The sequence below is a fragment of the Girardinichthys multiradiatus genome, chromosome 14 (assembly GCF_021462225.1).
Source record: "Girardinichthys multiradiatus isolate DD_20200921_A chromosome 14, DD_fGirMul_XY1, whole genome shotgun sequence".
Classification (NCBI taxonomy): Eukaryota; Metazoa; Chordata; class Actinopteri; order Cyprinodontiformes; family Goodeidae; genus Girardinichthys; species Girardinichthys multiradiatus.
The window spans coordinates 31,261,187-31,286,989 of record NC_061807.1 but is presented as its reverse complement, the minus strand read 5'-3'; the positions used below and the strand labels follow the sequence as shown (position 1 = coordinate 31,286,989).

Genomic DNA, 25,803 nt, shown 5'->3' with positions numbered 1-25,803 from the left:
CAGCATCGCTCAGGGTTGCAGCAGAACATCCCCCCTCCTCCGTCTTATCCCCCCCCTTTCCATCATCCGCTCACGGTTTTTTAGGAGAATCTTTTTACGCATCAACCATCCTCATCCACCACACTCCAGAACTGTAGCGGAACCGTCTTTCTGCAGGCCAGTTGCATGCATTGTTCGTCTCCAAAAATGGTTTGCGAGACTAAAATCGTTGCGGATGAGCACGACGCTATACCTGGGACCAAAAAAGAGTCGATGATGTGGGGCTCCCCGGCGGCCCCCGGCGCCGAGCCCAAGGATGTGCGGAGGGACGCGGTGTTTATCCGCGAGTTCGAGCGCGGGGACCAGGACGAGGTGCTGCGCATCTTCCACGAGGGGATCATGGAGCGGATCCCCAACACGGCGTTCAGGGGGATCTGGCAGCAGCCCAGGACCCAGTTTATATACGCCTTTCTGACAGGTGAGCGGTCAAAAGAGCCTCCACCAAACCCACTGTAAAAATATGGAAACTGCAATCTGATTTAATTCTTTTTGTAACCATGAGTCGTGAATAGAAACATCATGTTCCCGCCCCGGGTATACACACAGACTGTGCATTTATGCAGAAATCTGTTGCAGCTTTAAACTTTGCCAACCAGAACACCGGCGACCTGCTCCACCATGCAGGCAACAAAAGGCATGCCCGGCGCATGGAGCATGTGTAGAGAGGCTGGTGGTGCTGATGCTGTGATCACATGCTGGTGTGACTTCAGTGGATGAGGGAATCGGTTTGAAGATCGAGCCACATTGTGCGCCCACTGCTAAGACTATTAAAACAAAAGAGAGGACAGAAAAAGAAAGGGAAATAAATCACACCAGTGCGCTACTGACCTTTTTCTCAAATTAAAACCTCACCATGACTAGATGACTGTACCAGATAGACCTGAAATATTTCTACCTCTAAACCCTGTCAAAGCGGTTAAATATTAGTGTAAAAGTCCTGTTTATTTTATACAATAAAAATGTTACACTCTGCGGAGTAAATACTTGCATGATTATCAACATGCGATGCGCGCCATTTCACACAATTGTTTCTCTTCCATTGGCGCCTCCTAGCGTTGCATCTGTCTAATTGCCAATCACGTAAAAATGATTTAATTCAAGTGTTACCCTACCAGAAGGCGCTGGCACAGAAAGAGTTAAAAAAATAATGCAGCTGAACTCATGCGCCTCTGGGAAAATAGGTGCAAAACACAGACTGGATTGATGAAAGAGGGACAAACTTTGTGTTATGGATAGATGTCCAAAACATGGATGGACACAAAATTGATGAGTGGATGGATGGATAGATGGAGATAATATGTAGACAATGGGGCAGGGAACAAAGCCTGGAAATACCAAACATTTTCCCTATCTTATACTTATCCAGACCCAGAGTGTGTAGGAACCCTGGATCCTTCAGTCTGCTGGATGTCTAGCTCTGTTTATGATCAACATACTGTTTATATTTTTATCATGTCAGGCTGTGATGCTCCCTGATGTCATATTGTCTGCACCCTTGCTCTTCTGTGTCTGTTGTTGGATTCAAATTCTGCCAAAAATCAAACTTGTGGTTCTCTCTTCTGACAGGTTTCGTTTACTTTTCTTCCATTTCTCCATAGTAATGTGCTTTTACATGACCAAATCTGTCACGCTGACCTGCTGTGCGCCACTCATTCTCATGGGTGCGCGCTACTACTACAGCAGGAAAGTTATCCAGAGTTATTTGGAATGCGCTCTGCACACGGACATGGCTGACATAGAGGCTTATTACATGAAACCCACAGGTAAGGAATTGTTCTTACTCAATAATGTCCATTGGGAATGTGTAATTTGTCAGCAGGCAGCTCCACAACGTTACCAAATAAATCAGAACGACTGGTAAAGATAAGGTCTGATATTTGCCTCGGCTTGCTTTACACCGTAACTTCAAATTAGCAGAAAGGATGAAGCCAAAGTGATTGACAGATACACGACTAGAACACGGTTCAGTCATCAGTCAGAGAAAAATAGCTAAATATGCAGGTCATCCTACTGCTTTCCTTCCTTGTTGTTCCCACCCCTCCTCCCTATGCATTTCTTACTCCTTCCCCCCACTGGCTTCCTGTCCTGGCTGCTCTTGGCCTCTGGAGTGGGGGTAGAGGGCATCGCAGGCCTATTGATCTCATGGAAGAGACTGCTGATACTCTTTCTGCAGTGAGCTTGGTGTCGTCGAGGCTCATTTCCTCCACTAGGGTTTCTAATTAGAAAAGTCAACCAAACTATTTAATCTGCTCTGGCTATCTACAAATATGTGACGGAAATTCCCACATTCCCCTGCTTTGTCTTTGGTGCACATGGCCAACACAAAAACAGGTGTTATTTAAGCCAGTCAATTGCCTTCCCCTTGTGTATTGCTCTCTGACAATGTGCCCAGTGGCCTGATAATCCACAGCACACAGTTGTAGTTTAGCATTCCCATTATTGCTGCAGAGCTGCGATGGTTCAGAGGGGGTCAGGCACCGCTGCTCCTGGACAATGCTAATGATTACAGCCGTGCAAACTGAGTGGACCCAAAGGGATGAACAGTGGGTTCACAGTGAGCAGTTCTGACAGAGAGGCACAATCATTCGCGACGGCATGTACGAAACAAAAATATTCATACCGGTCTTGTGTTTTATTCTATAAGTTAGACCAACACAAATTAGAGCACAATTGTGAAGGAAAATGATGCAAAAATTTAAAACAATATTCAGCCTTTTTATACCCATACTTGCAATCAGTTTTTGTGTACTTAAATTTCAGTATGAACCCAACTGTTTTGCGAAGCTTTCAGATGTTTGTTAGAGGACATTAGTGAACAAACAGCAACATGAAGACCAACAAACCATTCGGGGAAAAAAGTTGTTGAAAAGCTCAAATCAGGATTAGGTTTTAAAACAATATATCAAGCTTTGAACCTCTCATTGAGCTCTGTATAATCCATCGTCTGAACATGGAAATAATCATCTGCCTAAGCTGGCAGCAAGCAGAGCAACAATTAAAGTTTGAATTTTGCCACAAGCCATGTGATGGACACAACTAACACTTGAAAGAAGCTTCTCCAAACTGTGCAAAACCAAACTTTATTGCCTACATGCAAGACATTATATGTAACAAATAACTATCACTGTGCATCACCATGATAACACACCATCCATGCCATCAAGCATGCAGCTGGTGTGGCAGCAGTGGCAGGGAAGTTGGTCAGAGTTGATGGAAAGATGGATGAAAATAAATACAGGAGGATAAATACTGTAGGAACACCTGATAGAGGCTTCAGAAGACTTGAGACAAGGGTGAAAGTTCAACTACACATGCAACCAGAGCTTTGATGGAATGGTCCATTTGTTAGAATGGCCCAGTCAAAGTCCAGGCTTAAATCCAATTCAGACTCTGTAGCAGAGAAGACCATGTATTTTTCTTCCACTTTACAATTATGTGCTTCTTTGCGTTGCTCTGTCACATTAACCCCAATAAAATACAATGACATTTGTGGTTGTAATGTGAAAAAGTTAGAAACATTTGTGAGGCACTGTAAGTTGCTTCATGCTAAGTGTGCACAGCTTGGGTTAAAGCATGAAAATGTGTCATTAAAGACAAAGTGATTTTTTTTTAAGTTTCTATGCAGCCTGAGTTTAATATATTTGGGTCTTGGTGAGGTGTGTTCTCAGGTAATATGCACATATTTAGAACTTTAGGATCCACTCTTTCTGTATCTGCAAAAGTGGCTAATCAGTAATGATGTCCAATGGCAACATGTGGCAGTTATAGCTTCAGTTAGGTTAGTAACTGTTCTCAGTTCTAAGTTCTCCGTTTAAAGACAATAAGCACACATATGTAAGTCTTAACAGCTGATCCACATAAGGAGCAAAGACAACTAAGGCGTGAGAGAGGTCTAAAATCTGGGAGTAGAAGGAAGAGCTCTTCCAGGACGCCAGTCATACAAGAATCGCTACAGCTCAGACGTTTTAAGCATAGAACTTGACACATTATAATATAGTTGCTTATCTCCATGAGCCTGTCCCCAGCTATGGGGTAAGATCGCAGTCAAAAACAATGTGTATGTAAAGACGGAAATGTGTGCATATTAGGCAATAGTTGTGCATAAGTAAAATCCAAAAGAGGTATTGAATATTTTCTCTAGAAGAATACAAAATAAAATGTTACAGCTTCAAGAAATTACAAAAACAAAGTTCAAGTTTACAGTTGTGTTTTATTCTTTATGAATACAACATGCTATAACAGTTTGTGAATACATCAAACTTGACCGTGCCATCACCATAATTTATCATGCTGTTGGTAGTAAAGTAATATTACTTTTATCTTAAATACAACAGGTCTTTTTTGCAACTTTTTGAACATGGGGATGAATGTGTAGACATGTAAGAATGGCCTGGACACGGTTAAGCGTACCGCGTGTCAAAATCGGAGCCTCCTAACAGATCAACCAACTTGCACAGGCATGCCGATGGGCAGCAAGGCTATAAAACCGAATGGAAAGTGCACAAAGTGAGTGCTCCTAATGGGCATTTCAAAGGAGCAAGAGAGAATTTCTGCAAAATGTCACACATCAAGGCATCAATCTTCTCTGCAAAGCAGCTCAGGCTTAACAGCCAGTGTGATACAAATGACTTCTGTTTTAAATCTTCACTTCTCACCAAATAAATTATTTATTTGTATGAACAGTGTTTGACAGTCCCCTCTCATTTAACAGTTGAGGAGAATAAAACTGCTGATACTTGAGCTCCATTCCTTCTGCATGCACTTTGACCTAAAGCACAGGGCGTTTCCTAGAGCGTGCATCAAGGAGGCTGCATATGGTCGTTATAAAAACAGATGCTTTTGAGAGCGTCGCTAGATCTTTTTTTAATAAAAAAAATAAATAAAGATCAGGAAATAACAAAAATCATGAAATTATTGAATCAAGATATTAATTTCACTTTTTTATTGTTGTAGCTTGATACTAAAGAACCGCCGCAACATAAACTATTACTTCCTGCAACAATGACAATAGACGGATGTAAAAACCATCCTGAGCGCACTCACACGTTTGTCTTTTCGTGGAAATGAACTCCAACAAAGTCAGGCTGAGTCTAGACAAATTGCTTATCAACCGAATTAGCCCTGTAGGTTTCATCTGAAGGAAACAAGAATAATCCTGTTAGCTATCAAAGCCAATCCCCAACGTGCCCTTCTCTATGTGTGTGTGTGTAATTTGGAGGGATTTTATCCAGGCATCCAGCCAGAGTATCAGTGAGTGTTTGACCCTCCCACACTGATACAATTTCATTGCAGTAATCAGATTTTTTTAATGCGGGGTGGATTACAAAGGATCTCTGTTGCTCTCCCTCTTTTTGTCTCCTTTACTCGCTGCTTCATATATTTCATCTGTTGAAGCCCCCTCCCCCCTCTGTAGTAATGGCAGATTATTCATTATTCTTTCCTCCACTCTTTGTGCTTGGATGTCCTAGCAGCATTAGCGGGTCCTTTCAGGATCATCACTATTACTGTCAACACAGAAGCCCCTCCAGCTCTAGTCGTTTTTATCTGAGACATGAATAATTTCTTTCCTCTCCTCTCCTCTTCCATGTCTTTTTTCTGAGTGAGTAAGCTCATTCATTCGATGTAGACACAAACTATAGCAGTGCTGTGTAGAGCTCCTGCAGCTGCTGAGCTGCAACAACAGGGACCTTAAAGCTTCATAAAAAGATGTCCCTTCACATGCCTGCAGACAGTCTTGGTGGTGGTTTCACAAACTGTGCTGCTTTCTTTTTATGTTCTGCCACACTAGAGAAGGAAACAGAGAAGGTAAATGGATGTAAAAATAAATTCAGACATGTCTAACCCAAACATTACAAGCAACCTTTGACAAAACATTTAGAGCTTAAGTAAAAAAAAAAATATATATAAATGGTAATATCCTTGTTCATGTTGATTGATATTTAAATATTTTCTCCAACCATAAATGCCTCAAAATCATTATGAGTAAGTAAATTGACCATCTTAATCCCTCCTAACATACTTCTCCAGTAGCTGATCATGTTGACAGCTGGAAATTTCAGTGTCAGGTTACTCAACAAGAAACAATATGATAGAATATTTTAGCAGTTTTGAAACCGTACCCGTCTAGAACCTTGGCAGACTGTGACACTGGAAACCGGGCCATGTTCTGATGTGTTGCAATTTGAGGACTCTTGAAGAGAGAGGGCCTGTGACAGTAAAATTTGTAGTTTAATTTTTGTGACCAAACCATAAAATTGCTTCAGTATTGTATTTTAAAGTATTACAATAAGGTGGAAGGCACCAAACTGGAGTTTAAGGATAAAAAAAAAAATAAGTTTCCTGGTGGAAAAATAAGTGCTTAGAGCTATGCATAAACCATCTCTACATGTTTTCCTCTGCAAACTCATGTTTTTTTTTTTTTTATCAGAATAACAGAATGTCATTGAAATAGTGTTTGCATAACAAATTACAAACTGTGACGCATCAAAAAATCATTATGATCTCTATGAATAGTTTTTCAAATGACTGAAAAGTTGATTCATAAATTCAGCAAGCTCATCTAAAGCAAATACAACCTAATAGTTTTAGTTAACTGTCCATATGTGGAGGTGTTTCTGGTGGTAAGAGCCAATCTGGGTGTTCATTGATTTAGAAAAATACATATAAGCAGCCTAACAATGTCGAACTGTGTATTTCTTACATTTTCTTTGAGAAATGAAAAAGAAACACAATCAGATCTTTTACTCTGGATCGGTTCGGTCATTGAAATTTGTGAGCAGCCTTCCAAGAACAGTGTTGTTCTCTCTGCACGTTCCCAGCTAATTTCAGCAGTTTAAAAGAAGGTGTGAAATCCCCTGAGCACTGTGGTCAAAAGCCTCTTTAACTCACTTTAAAAAAAGATGTATAGGAGAAAAGGAGAAGGGTGAGATGTAAAATTTCAACTACAGGTCCTTCTCAAAATATTAGCATATTGTGATAAAGTTAATTATTTTCTATAATGTAATGATGAAAATTTAACATTCATATATTTTAGATTCATTGCACACTAACTGAAATATTTCAGGTCTTTTATTGTCTTAATACGGATGATTTTGGCATACAGCTCATGAAAACCCAAAATTCCTATCTCACAAAATTAGCATATCATTAAAAGGGTCTCTAAACGAGCTATGAACCTAATCATCTGAATCAACGAGTTAACTCTAAACACCTGCAAAAGATTCCTGAGGCCTTTAAAACTCCCAGCCTTGTTCATCACTCAAAACCCCAATCATGGGTAAGACTGCCGACCTGACTGCTGTCCAGAAGGCCACTATTGACACCCTCAAGCAAGAGGATAAGACACAGAAAGAAATTTCTGAACGAATAGGCTGTTCCCAGAGTGCTGTATCAAGGCACCTCAGTGGGAAGTCTGTGGGAAGGAAAAAGTGTGGCAGAAAACGCTGCACAACGAGAAGAGGTGACCGGACCCTGAGGAAGATTGTGGAGAAGGGCCGATTCCAGACCTTGGGGGACCTGCGGAAGCAGTGGACTGAGTCTGGAGTAGAAACATCCAGAGCCACCGTGCACAGGCTTGTGCAGGAAATGGGCTACAGGTGCCGCATTCCCCAGGTCAATGCCACGCCGCATTGAAGCAGTCATTTCTGCAAAAGGATTCCTGACCAAGTATTGAGTGCATAACTGTACATGATTATTTGAAGGTTGACGTTTTTTGTATTAAAACACTTCTTTTATTGGTCGGATGAAATATGCTAATTTTGTGAGATAGGAATTTTGGGTTTTCATGAACTGTATGCCACAATCATCCGTATTAAGACAATAAAAGACCTGAAATATTTCAGTTAGTGTGCAATGAATCTAAAATATATGAATGTTAAATTTTCATCATTACATTATAGAAAATAATGAACTTTATCACAATATGCTAATATTTTGAGAAGGACCTGTAGTTTTCTGTTCTTTCAGTGTAGCTCTTTCTGACATGTGATGGGAGTTATCTATCTGAGACATGGGGTTAAGTAATGTATGTGCACCATCCTATGAGCAGCGAGGCAAAGCGTTGCTTGCTGTCCTCCCTCCTGGCACAGGCTCAGTTCAGACAGATGGTCAGGAGGACTTTATGAAGGCGTAACCCGACCCCCAAACACAAAGGAGCACAGAGTTGACAATTCAGCTTTGACTTCTGCTTATGAGGACCTTTCATTTTAGGATACAAGTGTTTAAAGGGCAACCATGATTATTCATAGGACATCAACTGCATGAATATGTTTTCATTTTTTTAAACTGTTCTTTGTTCTGAATAGAATAATTCTAAAACATAACCTCAAACATTAGAAAAACAAGGATTAGGTGCCCACTGTAAATACACTGCTGAAAAAAATAAAGGGAACACTTAAACAACACAACATAACTCCAAGTAAATCAAACTTCTGTTAAATCAAACTGTCCACTTAGGAAGCAACAGTGATTGACAATCAATTTCACATGATGTTGTTCAAATGGAATAGACAACAGGGGGAAATCTTTGGTGATTAGCAAGACACTCAATAAAGGAGTGGTTCTGCAGGTGGGGACCACAGACCACTTATCAGTACCGATGCTTTCTGGCTGATGTTTTGGTCACTTTTGAATGTTGGTGGTGCTTTCACACTCGTGGTAGCATGAGACGGACTCTACAACCCACACAAGTGGTTCAGGTAGTGCAGCTCATCCAGGATGGCACATCAATGCGAACTGTGGCAAGAAGGTTTGCTGTGTCTGTCAGCGTAGTGTCCAGAACCTGGAGGCGCTACCAGGAGACAGGCCAGTACACCAGGAGATGTGGAGGAGGCCGTAGGAGGACAACAACCCAGCAGCAGGACCGCTACCTCCACCTTTGTGCAAGGATGAACAGGAGGAGCACTGCCAGAGCCCTGCAAAATGACCTCCAGCAGGCCACAAATGTGCATGTGTCTGCACAAACAATTAGAAACCGACTCCATGAGGATGGTATGAAGGCCCGACGTCCACAAATGGGGGTTGTGCTCACAGCCCAACACCGTGCAGGACGCTTGGCATTTGCCAGAGAACACCAGGTTTGGCAAATTCACCACTGGCGCCCTGTGCTCTTCACAGATGAAAGCAGGTTCACACTGAGCACATGTGACAGACGTGACAGAGTCTGGAGACACTGTGGAGAGCGATCTGCTGCCTGCAACATCCTTCAACATGACCGGTTTGGCAGTGGGTCAGTAATGGTGTGGGGTGGCATTTCTTTGGAGGGCCTCACAGCCTCCATGTGCTCGCCAGAGGTAGCCTGACTGCCATTAGGTACCGAGATGAGATCCTCAGACCCCTTGTGAGACCATATGCTGGTGCGGTTGGCCCTGGGTTCCTCCTAATGCAGGACAATGCTAGACCTCATGTTGGCTGGAGTGTGTCAGCAGTTCCTGCAAGATGAAGACATTGAAGCTATGGACTGGCTCGCCCGTTCCCCAGACCTGAATCCGGCACATCTGGGACATCATGTCTCGCTCCATCCACCAACGTCACGTTGCACCACAGACTGTCCAGGAGTTGGCAGATGCTTTAGTCCAGGTCTGGGAGGAGATCCCTCAGGAGACTATCCACCGTCTCACCAGGAGCATGCCCAGGCGTTGTAGGGAGGTCATACACAATACTGAGCCTCATTTTGACTTGTTTTAAGGACATTACATCAAAGTTGGATCAGCTGTAGTGTGTTTTTCCTCTTTAATTTTGTGTGTGACTCCAAATCCAGGCATCCATTGGTTAATAAATTTGATTTCCATTGATGATTTTTGTTTGATTTTGTTGTCAGCACATTCAACTTTGTACAGAAAAAAGTATTCAATGAGAATATTTCATTCATTCAGATCTAGGATGTGTTATTTGAGTGTTCCATTTATTTTTTTGAGTAGTGTATACTGTGCATTTCTCTAATTCACAGAAGCTAAAATATATACATACTCTCACTAATAATTAGTTAAATGTGTCTTAACAACTGGCAGCTCAACCAAATGCTGGTTTGCCATCATCCTGGTTGGATATTTGACCCCTCCTCTTGGCAGAAGTTCACCTAAATGAGCTGGTGTCCAGGTATGGACCCGGCGTTTAGACTTCAATTTACAACCGGGTTTAGCTCGCCCATTACAGAAGCTTATTGTTACGTTGCAAGTGATACCTGTGCATTGCATAAAATCAATGGAGTAATGAAATAGGACTACATCCAAATTTTTAAAGAAAGACAGAAAGGAGAGAAAGGAAAGGACACAAGGAATAAAACATAAAGACGAGAAGTTGGATGTCAAGTATTAAGCGACAAAAAGAAGCACGCACAGAGATAAAAAGGCAAATCAGTAACTAGGAAGGAAGGAATGAATTAATGAATGAATGATTGATTGATTGATTGATTGATTGATTCTGACCTGGGTTCCATCTATTCCAGACTACATAGGAACCCTGTAAATGACCACATATTGATTAAGGTTTACTGCTTTTTCACTAAGGTAAATTTTATGATTAGTGACTTCTAATGTATATTTTTCTCATCTTTTATATCAAAATATGACCTCCCTTAAAGGTGTTTTTATTTAAACTGTGAGCTGAGGATATTTTAGTCCTATGTAGAAATGCAAGCTTCAGCAATGCAGACAGATTAGTTAGCCACTGTTTGCACACTTGGGAGGGCAGGAGGAAACATGGGATCGCCTGCTGCTGCTGCGCCCCACACATCACAGAGGTTTTATCCTGTAACAGAGGTGTCCAGATCAGCTCAACAGAGGCCTGCAGAGGCATCGAAATCCCCTGTGAACACCTGGGACTCCAGCAGAAGCTGATGTCAATATCAGCTGTTTCTGTTTGTGACACAGCGAGATGTTCAGCTGGAAACAAATGACAGGAGAGGTGTTGTGTAAAAGGAGGAAGAGAGAGAGAATCAGAACTTGGAGTGTACGGACAGCAGGTCCAGAGGTCAGACTCAGCCTGTCATAGAATCGTCTGATTTACTTTGTCTGTGGTAAACAGATGGTATTTTGGTTTAAAACTGTAAAACTGCAGTCAGTGCACAATGTTAATCAAAAGGGTATTTTATCATAGTTACCTAACAGACATTAGCAGAAGCTCCATTTTCTTTTACAACAAAGAAGCCAGAGAATATAACAAAGATGTTAAACCTCTTACTGCAAGTTCATACTCTATGTCCATGTAATCTGTATCATCTTTAAAAAGAGAAATTAACTCATTATTATCAAACTAAACATTTTACCATAGTGGATCTCATGGTGGAGCTGCATAATCTGCTGACAGGTTGCTCTAACCTTATATCTCTATCTCTGTGTGTTAGAAGGCTTTTTGACTGTGTTTAATTCAGAGATATAACAAGTCTCCATCACGCTGCGAGCTGATCTGAAAGTGTATATTTGTATTTATCTGTATAGTTTTTAATTTGACAAATATGATTTGATTAAAAATCAATAAAATTGAAAAACGTCACACAATTTCTTTACTATCAAGTCAGTATCTGTTTCTTTGCTTTCCACTAAGCCCCCCCGAGTCCATATTGACCATCTGTAATCCCAGAGCGTTTAATCAGTGGAGTCTTAATGAATAGCTAATGTCATTAGACACCAGGGCCTGGTCATTAATCAAGTCCCTGTATAGCTCACTCTGGTTTTCTATCTCTTGGTGTTTTAAACAGATTCAACCCAATGCTGTTAAAATTTACAGTAGGATGTTCTTCCTCCCTCATCCATCAGCTGCTGTAAATCCAGCCATTGCTCTGAACCCTTAAGTTTGTCATATCGTTAGTCTCATAGCATAATTGCCTATATTTCACTAAATGTGTAAATTTTTTGGGATTTTCTGTTAAAACAAACATCTTTCGTATCAGACGGTGTAATTGTTTAGGTTTATCTGTTACCGAAAACAGTCCACAGTAAAAAATTTTAAGATTTAGTATTTATGTGAAATATGGTCGAACGTTTTACAGCGTAGCTGATTGGCAATATGCTAGTTATTAGCTGGTAACTGGAACTTCTGATCCACAATAGGGATCTGACTCATTTAAAATACTAAATTAAGTAAATAAAATGAAAATCACATGCATGCTCTCGAATCATTTTTAGAAGTTCAGTCAAATAGATTACATTTATTTATTATTAAATACTCGACATTAATGTTATTGTATCACACTTACCTCACTCACCAACGATGCTTTGGAGGCAGCAGTGTCAGTTTCAGGGACTGATATTTTGTCCCAAGCTGAGTTTTTCCCTAGGTTATCGTTTGTTTTTGACTCGACACACAGCTGCAGTCTTCAATAGGCTAACATTTGGTATGACTCGTTGATGATTCAGCTGGTAGTAAAACAATACAAGGGAAAAATGAACTTACAGAAAAACTGTTTAATACTAAACGGTTAGCATTTGATTGTTTTTCAGTAGCTAATTCCCAATCTTTGAGTCAAAATGAAACACCACAATGATGTTTGGCTAATCCTTACCTTAAGGAATAATTCAACATTTTTAAGCCATGTGGTCATTTTTAAAATTTTGTAAATGGTTAGCATCTGTCCTTTCTGCTTAGTTAATATGAGCTACAACTAGCATACAAAAGAAACAGTGTAAAACAATTAACTCTAGGTTTGTTCATATCGGCTGTGTCCAGTTGTCTTGTTTAGATAACCGACTAAGCTGTTGGTTCTGGATTGCTCCACTGATATGGGTTTTTACTTTTTAAAACTTTTAATTATTTAATCTGTTGTTAATAGTTCCTAGAACTGTACATATTCAGCAGACGTGATCTCATGAAACTTTTCCTCCTTTCTTACACCAGGCTCCTGTTTCTGGGTGGCGGTTCTTGATGGATGTGTTGTGGGCATTGTGGCAGCCCAGGGCCAAGAGGACGACAACACTGTGGAGTTGCGACGCATGTCTGTGGACTCTCGCTACAGGGGCAAAGGTATTGCAAAGGCCCTGGGCCGCCGTGTTCTAGAGTACGCCATGCGCAACAACTATGCCGCCGTGGTTCTTGGAACGACCGCCGTCAAGTTGGCCGCCCACAAGTTGTACGAGTCGCTGGGCTTCTGCAGGACGAGCCAGAGCGAGGACTACAGGCTACCTGGGATGAGCCGCTCGCCGCTGGAGAGGCTCTTCTTCCAGATCCGCCACAGCCGCTACCGCCTGCAGCTCCGTGAGGAGTGAGAGGTGATGAGGAGAGAGAGATGGAGGAGGGGGAGATGGAGGGAGAGAGGGACAGAGAGAGCAAACACCCTCCTTCACCTTTGAACCCCAACTGCATCCTCTCCTCTGACAGCTTTTATTTATTTTGTGTCATTATAGATATGTTTGAGTAACACTTTTTCATGGTGATGCCACTAATGTGTTTTATTGTTACAGATTTTTGGCTATTGTTTTTGTACACTGACTGAGTATATATTTTTTCAGATTCATTAACCTAATTTTTGGCCTTCTTATCCCTCCCTCTCCACTGGAGAAATAAAACAATGTATTTTGAGCAGAAATTGAAATGGGCTCCAAACCAAACACTGTCCAACCTTTGACCCTAGATTATGTGACCCCAGACCAACCGCTCCCCCTCACAATTATTATAGTTAATAATAAATAAATTACAATAAATACTAGCAGCACAATTCGGCGCAATAAGTAATTCGCAATCTGCTGCACTGGAAGTGTTCGGACAGGACGGGATGGTTCAGATATGGTTTCCTTGAGAGGGAAGTCAAACGAAAAAAGTCTTGGGTGTCATTCACAATCATTGACAGCGCTGGTAAAGATGTGTACAAAAGCGTTAAAATGAATGGTTCTTCATACAATCAGTGTATAAACGGTGGAGACTTCCTCTATAGTGCTTCACTAACAAAGTTTTGTAAGCCTGGCCAACAAGACATCTTTATTAATTAACTATGTCAAGACAACAGACATCTGCCTTCGTTTAAATGACATGTTTTCTTGTCTTTCCCATTCTGAGACTGACTAAGAGAAACGGGCCTCTGTGTCACTTCATTTTAAACACCATGAAAAAGGAAGTCTTTGATTACTAATGAAAAGTTTCTAAACAGCCTGATAAACTAAACTACGTAATAAGCAATATTGTAACTAAGTTCTTTAGTCACATTAATTTCATAGGAGTTGTTGGTGATTTTCTTTTAAAAACAATTACTTCATACCATTAAAGGTGTTTTTCACACGTCTTTACCGGGGGTGCCAGCAAGTTTGTTACACCTTCCTACTTTGTGTGTTTATTGCGTACAGACTAATGTAACGCACACACTCAGAGCGAAGTCATTTGACAGCTGGCCTGTCTCAAGAAACCATATTGAAGCACAGTGAGAGCAGATTCCCGCAGTGAGATTTAAAGACAACAGGATGCTCACCAGAAAATGTTTGGTGCATCCTGTACACACTGATCAACGCGGTGAATGGTTCCTAAGCATTAATCTCTGTGATCCTTTCAAACAAATTGCTAAACTTGGTCTCCATTTGTTTTTAACTTATTTAATCGATTAACTCATTTTATCTCTCTGGAGCTATGGATGGGTTTCAGCTTTATGGTGAAGGGAGGGTGGAGCTTTCTCGCTCAGAGCTTGTGTGTACGTGTGATTATTGGGAGCTTGTCATGGCATATGTATGTGGATTCACAAGGCAAGGTTTACGTTACACCAAGCCTCTAGAGTGTTTGTGATATATTTTATTTTTTTGGCTAAAAATCAACTATTAGCTAACTTAAACTACTTTATATGCGTGCTAATAAATTGTTTGCTGATTAAATCGAGTTAAAGTCTTACATTTTAAATACGTTAACAGCCTAATTAAAAAACTTTTAATTTTCTAACTTTAACAAAGTACCATGTTTAAATATGCAAATTATACTGTCAAAACTACGACAATGACTAAGTAGCTGCAGTCTACACTTAATACATTCAGGTAATTGGGTAAAACATGACTACTAGCAATACTTACATGACTGAGCACAAATTACAAACCAGTATTGGAACCCATGTATTGGCATGAGCATCGCTTCTGTTCTGTGTGTTTTTACTGTGTATAGAGCTGAAAACTCATGTAGCAAATGTCGAAGTTTCTCTCGTTCCTGCTTACTCCGACCAAACAACCAGCTGCAGATTCAGGAATCCATGACTCTGAGCCTAAGTTGTGTCATCAGACCATTATACAATGTCAAACGTACGGCAAAACGTAACAAAAAAAAAAGCACATAAGCAGAAAAATGGGGGGAAAAACATGAACATAATTGTCACAAATCAGCACCATACCTCACTTTCCTTTACCCTCCTTTCCATTCATGAACCTGCAACCCTGGGCTGGACCAAATAGCCCATAATCCTATGTACTCTAAGATACCACCCATAACCTTCCTATCTCTGCATGTGGCCCCCCCTAATCTTGCTGCAAAGCTTTAATCACTTCATTTGAAACCGGTAGGACCAGTCCAATAAACGGTCCCTAATCAGAATTCAGTGTGACGCTGCCTGTGCAGCTACGGGACCGACTGGCGTCGGATCACACACGATGTATGGTTATGTGTGCATGGGTGCGATGCGCAGGAATCGGACACTGAGAATGACAGATGTGGGAGTGTGTGTGGTTAAGAGTTGGTGAGATATATAGATAATGCTTACCAACAGCAGCGCTGCCTGGACATCATTATGCCCGCCAGCTCACCAACCGTAGAATGCAAACAACAATGCAAGTGTGGCATGCCTCTGTACCCGCTGTGTGTCCGGCGCCTGCCCTGGAAATGCATAGGAGAAAAAAAAACATATGTACTATATTAAATATATATATATAAATATATAAAATAAGAAAAAATACGCTTTTCTTAGGACAAATATATGAAATAAATATGTGTTTCTTTAAAAAAAATGAATTGTAAAATTTGCATGAAATGTGTCTTTGAATGCAAATATAACTTTAAGGGGAGGAACTTTGACCACATGGCTAACAGTTAAAGGAAAAAACTTGTTTAGATTATTTTAGATGTACAAAATTATCAGTAATCATTATTATCAGCCACAAGCAAGTACTAAAAATCTTTCTAAGGGAGACAAAACTTACATTGAAGCTGGATCCCACATCTGAAGAAAAATTAAGCAACTATTCAGAGTGTATCTTTCCCTTTCTGAGGGAGAAGAAAGTTTGTTTCCTTCATCTTTCTTCTGTTAGACCAGTTTTAAAACTTTTAGAAGGCATTGAACCATGGTGCAAAAAGCACAATTTACAGAAACCTGTAGGTGTTTACAAAACTTGATGCACCAGGGGACCAAAGTAAAAACTGTACTTCAGGTTCAGAGTATTTACCTGTTTACCTTAGGCATGGGCCAGTATGAGATTCTCAGGTTATAACCTTAAGTAAAAATACCATGTTTTCACTGCATCACAGTGTTTACACAAAATAATTAAAACTACATGTTTCCAATGATTTAATTGCTTTATTTACATCAGAAATGCGACCAGCATTCTGACTGCTGCGGAAATGATTTATATCGATTATTACAGTTATATGATTTGTAGACTTAAGCACAGAATACACAAAAAACACCTGCGAAATTAAGCAGCAGTTTTTAAGTGCTTATTGCATGGAAAGCTATACCTGATTTTAGCTGGTTAATTGGTCAGGCTACCTGCTCCGGTAGAGCAGACTGTCGGCTGCGTAACAGAGACTATTTGTAGTTTACTAACTGCAGTTTTAAAGCAGCGTTACCTAATAAGACTATCACTGTCCAGAAACATTTCTAAACACACAGTTCTCTTACTTGTCAGCCAGGGGGAAAGGATAGGATTCATAAAACTGTCCAGCAGTGCTAAGCCACAGGTTTGGGAGGGGCATTGTTACATTACTCTATTCGCCAAACAGCTGGAGAGAACAACGGTTGCTCCAGAACCTTCTCTGGGATCTCCTTAAAATGACTTTAAACCCTCGTAACAGTATGAAGGAAAGATTTAGCTATTTTAAAATTGTAACTTTTTAAAACCTTGGTATACCCTAGATACCTGTAACTGGCCCATGCCTACATTGCAGGTAGTTTGGAATTATACAGCATTTCCACAATATTTGTTTGCATTATATCAACAGTGGACAGAAAGCTGACTTTAGTTTGCTCTCGAAAGGGTTTTTTTCTCAGTAAACCCCCCTTTTTTGTTCAAGCCATGTGAAATGAAACACACAACCACACACTGTTTTCTCACACTCTTTGACCAATAGCCTCCTGATTTCACACTGTACTCCTGTTTTAGCAAACTAATAAGACGACAGGCAACATGTTAGAGCGACAGCTCAGTTTGAGAATCACAATAATTGGACTGTGCCATTTTACAACTCTGGTGTCACAAGAGTGAGAAGTTAGTGGTGCTGGCAGAAGATTTCCTCGCAGAAACATGTTAGACATCTTACTTTGATGCAGATGAAGAGGGTCTTTCAGATCCTGCGGGAAGACGGTGAAATGTGTCAGTTCTGCTGCTGCCATTTTACCCAGATTTAGAGGTTCTTTTACACATTCTGCAAGAAATCATTAATGCTGACAAACACATATGGCAAAGGAAGGTAACATCATTCAAAATGCTTTTGCCAAGGCCTTATGCACTGGAATCAAACATGTGGACTGCATGGCTTAAACTAGTTTAAGGGTAAATGTTGATTCCTAAAGACGAAGTGCACTGACTGTACTATAATGCATTTACTTGTGGTCTGAGCAATGTTATGTTTTCTACTTCACGTGAATGCTTTGCCCTGTGAAGTCTTACCTCTTTTGAAGACTTGGTCTTGCATATCTAATGTTAGAATGTAGTGACTTGTATTGTATTAAACATCAGTGTCAGCTAACACACACTGTACATTTAGTTATGCACCATCCTTTCAAATATTCTGCTGATGTACAATCCAAAAAAACTCTTATGTTGATTGTTTTTTTTTTGTCTGAGTGAGTGTGCGTTCCTTATGAGGCTGAAGTTTAAAGCGGGATGTCTCTGTTGGAGAAGCTGAGGGAGAATATTTCTTTTCTGGGGTTTGTTTAAGCGGCCACAATAAGTTTAAAAGTGATAATGGAAGGAATATCTGTACTTGTGATCTGTTTTCTTTCGGTTTATTAATGAGGAAAGAAGCTCATATTGTAATCTGCACAAATGTACGGACTCTGTGAGTGTGGCATTCTTAAGCAACAGCATTGCGATCGGACACTTGCAGGCAGGAATGTAAACTGCTGATGTTTTGTCTTAAATCTTTGCTGATTGCCATTTTTCTTTTTTTTACTTTCTGAATGAAAAGAGTTGTTGTTGGTTTAGAGCATCTGATGGTTCTTTGAATGATTTACTCAACCACCCTAATAATTATTTAGCATTTTGAGTGATTGTAAATAGCTGTATCTTCAACTGCTTTTTTATCATTAGTTACCTGTCAGCCTTGCTGGTTTGGACAGATCCAGATGAGTTTGTGACAGAAAAAGTGAGTCACCAGAAACGCTCCACCTGACGAAGAGGACGATGAGAGGAATGTGCCAACCTTGGCAGTCAAAAGAGGGGGCTTTGTGGGGCTCAGCACTGACTCCCCTTCTCTCTCTGCAGCTATGGAGGACTTTGGACTCTGGACTGAGGCCACACGGTCCAAGAACGCATAAGCACTTGTAGCACAACTTTGTCCTGTTTTGCTATTACTGTACAGTACTGATTGTTTGGCTATTTCTCTTCCATCTTAATATTTCCCTTGAAGATTAAGGATGATGTCTCTCCTGTATCATCAGCCGCATGTATGATAAGCAGATAAATGCAGGGCTATGCAGGCTATTACTTTTTGTGGAGGAAAAAAATTGCCAAAGGTGATATTACTGTGCCGTACAAAAAGTATTAAGACTCCTTGAACTTTTCTAGGTTTTGTAACTTCACACACCCAATCTTTGTTGTTTTCCAGTGGTATTTTGTTTGATAGATCTCCACTAAGAAGTGCATATTTGAGAAGTTAAAGGAACAATACATTGTTTTCTAAATGTTATATATTTTGTTTTACAAACCTGTGTGTTGTCTATTTATATTCAGCCCCCTGACTCAATACTTGAAAAAAAAAAAAAAACTACTTTTATTGTAATTATCACTACAAGTCTTTTGGGGGTATGTCTCTGCCAGCTTTGCAAATCTACAGACTGATTTCTTTCCTATTTATTTATTTATTTTTGGCAAAATAGACCCAGCTATGTCAGATTAAATGGAGAACATTTGTCAGCAGTCATTCTTAAGTCCTGCCTCAGATTCTCAATTGGATTTAAGTCTAGACTTTGACCTTCACTGGCTGTGCAGGGTCTTCATCCTGCTGAAAGGTGAAGTTCAACCCAAGTCTCAAGTGTGCAACCTCTAAAAATTCATATCCTCATTATTGTCCTCTATTTAGCTCCATCCAGCTTCCCTGTTCCTCCTTAAGAAAAGCAACCCCACAGCATCATGCTGCCACCACCATGTTTGACCATGGGGACAATGTTTTGTGTGCTGGCAAAGCCCCCCCCCCCCCCCCCCCCCCCCAAAAAAAAAACCTGATCTTCTTCTGACCCGTGCAGTTGTAACCAAAGGTGTTCTTTGGTCTTCATGATGCTTTTCATTCTCAAATAACCTTCTGAGGCCTTAACAGAACAGTTTTATTTATTCTGAGAGTAGTGTAAACAGATTGACTTTATTTACCAGTATTAGAGGAAAGGGGGCAGAATACAAATGCACGCCACACTTTTCAGATTAATGCGATTTTGCGTTGATCTATCACATAAACTCCTTTTAAGATCCATTGAAGCTTGTGGTTGTAACATTACAAAATGTAGAAAATTCTGTCGTACACAATTTCAAAATTGTGGGATTTTTTTGTTGTTTTGTGTTGTTTTTGGAAAGAATTCCTGCCCATGTGCCATCTAATCAAGCAATAAGTGCAACCAGACAAAACCTGAAAGTAATGACATATTACACAGATTTTACTAAAATAGATGAAATGCTGCATTCACATCACACCCATTACGATGGCACAGATGCCAGCAGTCTATTGGTAACGAGGACTCATTAAATCAGCCTGAAGGGAAGATTGTAAAGTGTTATTCTTGTTTTGTATTTTTTTTTTTTACTCAAAGCTGAAGTGCACAGGTGTACCTCTGAATAATTGTAAAGATGCCAAATAGAAACGACAGGAGAGGGATGATGGATGCTAAAGAGCAAACAGTTCCAGCAGACAGGAGCAACAAACGGTGCAGCTGCTCTGAAAGTGTTCTCTGCCGTATACACCTCTTAACTCAGCTCTGATACTCCCGGTTAATTCACCCCACCAAAACATCTGAACAACCGTCAACCATGCAGATGTTTACCACAAGTGAGAATATAAGTATTTCTTTAAATCTCCTTGTTAGTAACTGTAAAGCTGTAAAGTATACTTCAATGTAAATAGCACTTTTGGTCATTTTTACACTTTTTATAACTGTGAATAAGGATTTAAAATTTATAGAAAAATATATTTACAAAATGGTTTCCGAGCCTCAACAGGGGTGCAAGTAGTACCTCACTGCAACCCCATATTAAGCAGACACTTTCAGATGCAGCAGTATGCGCCATTTTAGCCCTGGCCCTTTAAAGCAGTCTTTGTCCCACGCTGATGGTGGTCAGGGCACGGCCTTCTCTCCTCATGCCTGTCTGCTTGAACTCTGCAGACGAGTGTCAGAGCGCTGCAGCAGCGTTGTGACCTTGTACCGAGCCGTGTAGCTACATGAAGCTGCTGTGATGCAAATGCTCTCTGTGCCCCGGAGGGCTGTCTTGGCTGTTGTCTGTTACCAGGAAACCAAGCCGTACAAAGCACAGCAGGGGGACAGATCCAAAGCCACACTGTGGGAAAGCAGGCCGGTCAGCTATAGGAGGCCATCATAGAAGCAGGCTAGGCAGATAGAAGGTGCTAAAAGGGGACCTTTTCCCCAACTGTTTTAAGGTTGAAAACACAGACAGAAGGGAAGGGACTAAACACCTTCAGGGAAGCAAATGATTGAGGAAAGTAGGGTAAAAACTACAGTCAGCGATACCTCGACTATCGCTCGCATGTAAAGCGCCAAGCAAGGCAAGGCACTTAAACAATATGAAGGCACAGTTGGTTCAATCAGTCTGCCATAACCTCAGTGAGAATGCAATGGAAACTTGTTTTTTCTCGGGGTCTGTTAGCCTTCAGCTCCCTTTGCGTCATCCCTTTGACAGAATGCTGTATTATCACCCCAGAACTGCTATTATTATTGTGACTTTACACCATTTATTTTATACTGACAACTGGGACACTGTATAGATGTAAAGATTGACTGAACGATGACTGAAACATGGGTGTACATATGCTGTATCGATTAAAGACAATGCATTGAGCTTTTTTTTCTTACTTCCACAGATAAAGAACTAAGATAATAATCAAAGGAACATATTTGATTTTAATTGATATTAAGTGATGGCTTTTCAGCTGTAATACCAGTATGAAAAACAAAATAGCACAATTATTTGGTAAAAATGAACAAATCAACTATACTAGTTGTGTAAGTAGCATAGGTGTAAATACAATTTTTCCAAATGTTGGTCTTTGTCAGTATGTTGCGTAATGTCAAAAAATGTTTTTTATCCATTGATCCGTTGAAGTACCATAAGTTTTATTTTTACTGAGAGGTTGAAATTTAAGTTGGGAGTTGAAAAAAGTTAATTAATTCCCTGTGCAAAAGCCAGAGGTTTCTAACTAACTATGATCTTACAATCCAATATGGCTGCAATAAAAAACTGCTGATCTGCACTTCTGAAAATCTTCAGCACATTAAATCTTTAACACACACTACTATAAAATCTTTCTCAGTGAACATGTTGCTAATGTCTGAAAATGGTGAAAAATACACTATTAGCTTGTTTTGCTAGAAGTAGTTAGCCTGGTCACTGAGCATCAATTAGTAAACCCCTCTGATTTTTCACCTTGAAAGTTTTCCTTTCATCTGCTTCAGTTTCCACAGGGAATTTCTCTCTTATGTTCTTCTTGAGAGGTTTCTGATGATCTATTAGCTTGAACACTGACACAACAATTACTGTGCCAGTTTTTTCTCCATAGTTTTAAAATCCACTTGGAATTCTGACTTCATGGATGCTTCTACTAATTTCCCCCACGATGAAGAGGACAATTACGACTTCTGGGTCGAAATGGAATGCTTAATGAAACTAGATCCTTCAACCAATCAAAATAAGATAAGATACTAAGTGGTACTTGAAAAAGATATTTCCTGTGGTGGTACTTATAAAACTTTGAGAACCACTGATTTAAAAGATAGGAAATGAAGCAGGAAGGGTGTAGGGTCTACTTACGTTTATGCATCTTAAAGCAGTAAAGGAAAGCTCTTGCTGCTGAAGAATTGGTGCTCAGAAGCACATATTCTCAACAACTGGTGCTGCTAATGGACCCATGCCATTAATTAACCTACTGAGTTCAAACACCATGTCCTGTCTTTTGCAGGCTCAAATGTCAACATTCAGGACATTTTAGTGCAAATAATAACCTAGCTTGTTTTCTGATCTTTATCTTCCTCAAATGATGAAACAAAATGGCCGCATTAGTTTTGGATTCAGCGCAGGGGTGAACAGCCAATTAACTGTTTTTCTTTCTGTTTTTCTGTGCATCTGGACCTTTTCAGATCAGCTCTATTTCATACTCCAGAAACCTTACTCATCAAATCTGGACTGAATTATCATACCCCCAAATACAGATTCTTTACAGTCTTGCATGCCACGTTTGGGGCCTTTATTTAAAACACAGTTTTAATAATGTGATTGGCATCTAAAACAGAACGAGCTCCAGACCTACCACCATTTATAGCAGTAGATGGTGGTAGATTGCTCCTTCATTTATTAGTTGGTTCTCAGTTAGTAACTTAAAAACCAAATATTCAATGAATCTGGTAAAATAAATTCCAGCTTTGCTGCAGTAAAAGAAAGATGAAGAATCAAATTTAAGTACAAATCAATAAAAAAGCTGTTTATTTTTTAGAAATTCATTTTTTTATTATCTACATAACAGAATAAGGAATAAAGTCTGAATATTTCAAACAATCTTCTAAACTCAGCTTTATTTTTTCCATTGTCATTTGGACCTAGAAAATGATGAAAGCAAAATTTCCAGATTTTGAAGACTATTTAGGGACTTCAATGTTTTATAGTAAAATTTTAGGTGATATAGACACGAAGTAGTCTATAGTTTTGGATCAGAAGGAAAAGCATGAAAGGGTGTTTTAAAATTGTTATTACAAATATAAATAGTGTGAAAAGCATATTTATTTAGTTCCCTTTCCTGTTATACCCCTACTAAAATCCAGTGCAACCAATTACCTTCATTAGTAATTAAAGTACAAGCTTAATTTAACCTTAGTATAAATCCAGCTGTTCTGTGAAGGCCTCAGAGGCATGGTAGAGAACATCAGAGAACAAACAGCATCATGATGATCAAGCAGGCAGGTCAGGGAGAGAGCTTAGAGAAGTTTAAAGGTTAGAAAACAATATCCCAAACTTTGATCATCTCACAGAGTACTGCTCCATCCCTGAAACGGGAAGACTGTGGCATTAATGCAAACCTACATACAAAATGCTATGTCTGGTGGAAAGTAAACCCTTTACCTCAGAGTGAACACACTGTCCCCACAATTAAACATGGTGGGGGCAGCATCATGCTTTGGGGAATATCTATAGGATGTAGCGGTTACCCTTTTTCTATATTTGACACATTAAAGGAGAAAAAAAAAAAAAAAAAAAAGATATTTCAGCGTTTAAACTGAACTCCAAGAACTTTTGATTCACAATGAAAACAGCTTTATCAGTATTTATTTTATCACTGTCGAATTCTAAAAAAACCCAGCTCCACGAGTGCCTACTCGCACATACCAGTCTCACGCCTCCCTTTCAATAGAGGCAGGGTGGGGGGCTTGCACACTTAAACCACCAAACAATGAAAGAATAGAGGGGCAGATTTCCATAACACTATCCTCTGCTCTTGCTACGAAGGTCTTGTGAGACACGTTTTTCTGTTGTCAGTAAAAAAAAAGAGCAAATTTTTCACATAAGAAATCTGAGGGGCCATTTAAATGATTAAGAAGGTGTACGACTGGTTTAAAATGCCTGAAGATGTCTGGTTCTGCCAAATCCATTTTCAAGGCTAATTGAGGGGCCAGCAAAAAAACAGGGAGATATAAAAGGGAGTCTCGCGGTGGCTGTCAGACAAAATGAACCGCGGTCAGTGTGCCAGGGAGGCAATGAAAGTGTGAGCATTTCTGGAATGTGTGAGAGTGAAAGAGAGTAACAATACAAAAAGGGTGAGTGGGAATGAGCCCAGTGAGCAGATAAAAGACGAGCCCGAGAGAGCAAAGAAATGGATGAGCAAAAATTAGATCAAAAAATTAGATCCTTTAAATCATGTTAGCACATGCAACAAAAGGTAAAGTTTATTGGAAACTGAAAAAAATAAAAAATGTATGACGTCTGTTCAGTACCAGGGCTCGGATTGCTCTTGTTAATGAACCATCATGGAAAACAGGCCTTTTGCTAGAGCATCTAATCTGGGAATATTAAAAGGTTTTTAAATTAGCTTAAAAAATTGACTCGCCATGGAAACCTGGTGTGTGTAAATAGATCCAGAAATCTAACTGGAAATAAACTTTATTCAGAGTAAAACATATGTTAACAAAACAGACAAAGGAGTGTTTGGTTTTATCTAGAAGCTCAACTAACAACCAATTTTAGGAACCAATGAATATTGAGCTCTCTCTCAAACATGAAACTTCACCTTGGTAACGAGGCAGAGGAAACATTTTTAGCCCTAATGAGATGTATTTTCTGTGAGTGTGTGTTAAAACGAGTAGGAGAAGAGGAGGAGGTGGACAAGGGATCTTTTTTTACAGGATAGAGAGAGAGAGAGAGAGACAAAGAGAGAGAACTGGTCCAATCCAGTCAGCGGTTGCCCCCAGAAACAGATAAGAGTTGAAGCAAGAACCATGAGTTACAGCTGCCTGGTTTCCATAGCAACGTGGATGCTGGACGAGTGAAGAAGGAAGGAGAAATATAGAAACTGAGAGGGAGGAACAAGATAAGGGATCAAGAGAGGGTCAAAAGATGTGTATGTAACAAGAAAAACGTGTCAAATGAAAAACCAAAATAGGAAACGAGGAGATGAGATAAATAATCATGGTGGTGGAGGTGGAGTGGGGAAGGAGGAAGATGGAGTTTGGGAGACAGAAGGCGGAGTGTGAAGGTCTGACATGGATCCCCAGGACTTGCCAATGGAGACTGCCACCTTCAGGGGCACCTGGGAAACACACAGAGGAGAAATGGCATTAGTGCATCAGCATATACTCTGCCCCATTTCATGCACAGCCATCACTAATGATTCTGTTTTTTTCCCTATCCACACTCAGGCATAGCAGAACAACAGTAAGAAAACTGACGACAACACGTCATAAATGTTTATCTATTGGGTGACGCAGGCCTTGCAAAAAGTATTTTGCGGCTTGTTGACAAAATAAAAATTTTTGCAAATGTAGTCTGTGCCTAAGCCCAAACTTTACTCCACCGGTCATTAAACCTTAAGCAATGAGTCAGGTAAAGACCTAAAGGTTTTCTTTTTACTTCACTCACTTTAAGATGGACTCCTAGATGGTGGATGTGCTGAAGGGACTCCATGGTGCTTCTCACCAGAGCTGCACATAATTACATATGAATGCACAAGTCA

General features: G+C 40.1%; 2 protein-coding genes and 1 long non-coding RNA gene across 6 annotated transcripts in view; 1 reads left to right on the top strand and 2 right to left on the bottom strand.

Annotated features, from left to right (window-relative positions):
* Window positions 1–21,427, top strand: nat8l (N-acetyltransferase 8-like). Its single transcript, XM_047385962.1, has 3 exons — window positions 1–457; window positions 1,638–1,802; window positions 12,871–21,427. The coding sequence occupies exons 1-3, from the start codon at window positions 166–168 to the stop codon at window positions 13,236–13,238; spliced, it is 825 nt and encodes a 274-aa protein (XP_047241918.1). The 5' UTR covers window positions 1–165; the 3' UTR covers window positions 13,239–21,427.
* LOC124880695 lies at window positions 4,253–12,846 on the bottom strand. The gene is made up of 3 exons (XR_007041432.1): window positions 12,233–12,846; window positions 6,159–6,245; window positions 4,253–5,823 (listed from the first exon to the last, which is right to left on the bottom strand). It is a non-coding gene; the product is annotated as an uncharacterized LOC124880695 (long non-coding RNA).
* A 3,273-nt stretch (window positions 21,428–24,700) lies between the features above and the next one.
* LOC124880916 (DNA polymerase nu-like) overlaps window positions 24,701–25,803 on the bottom strand; it is a 76,379-nt gene continuing 75,276 nt past the window's right edge. For all 4 annotated transcript variants that reach the window (XM_047386333.1, XM_047386334.1, XM_047386335.1 and 1 more), the window contains 2 exons: window positions 25,710–25,771; window positions 24,701–25,380 (listed from right to left, as the gene is read on the bottom strand). In XM_047386333.1, coding sequence (XP_047242289.1) covers window positions 25,258–25,380; window positions 25,710–25,771 — 185 coding nt within the window. In that variant the 3' untranslated portion in view covers window positions 24,701–25,257. The remainder of the gene's footprint in view (window positions 25,381–25,709; window positions 25,772–25,803) is intronic.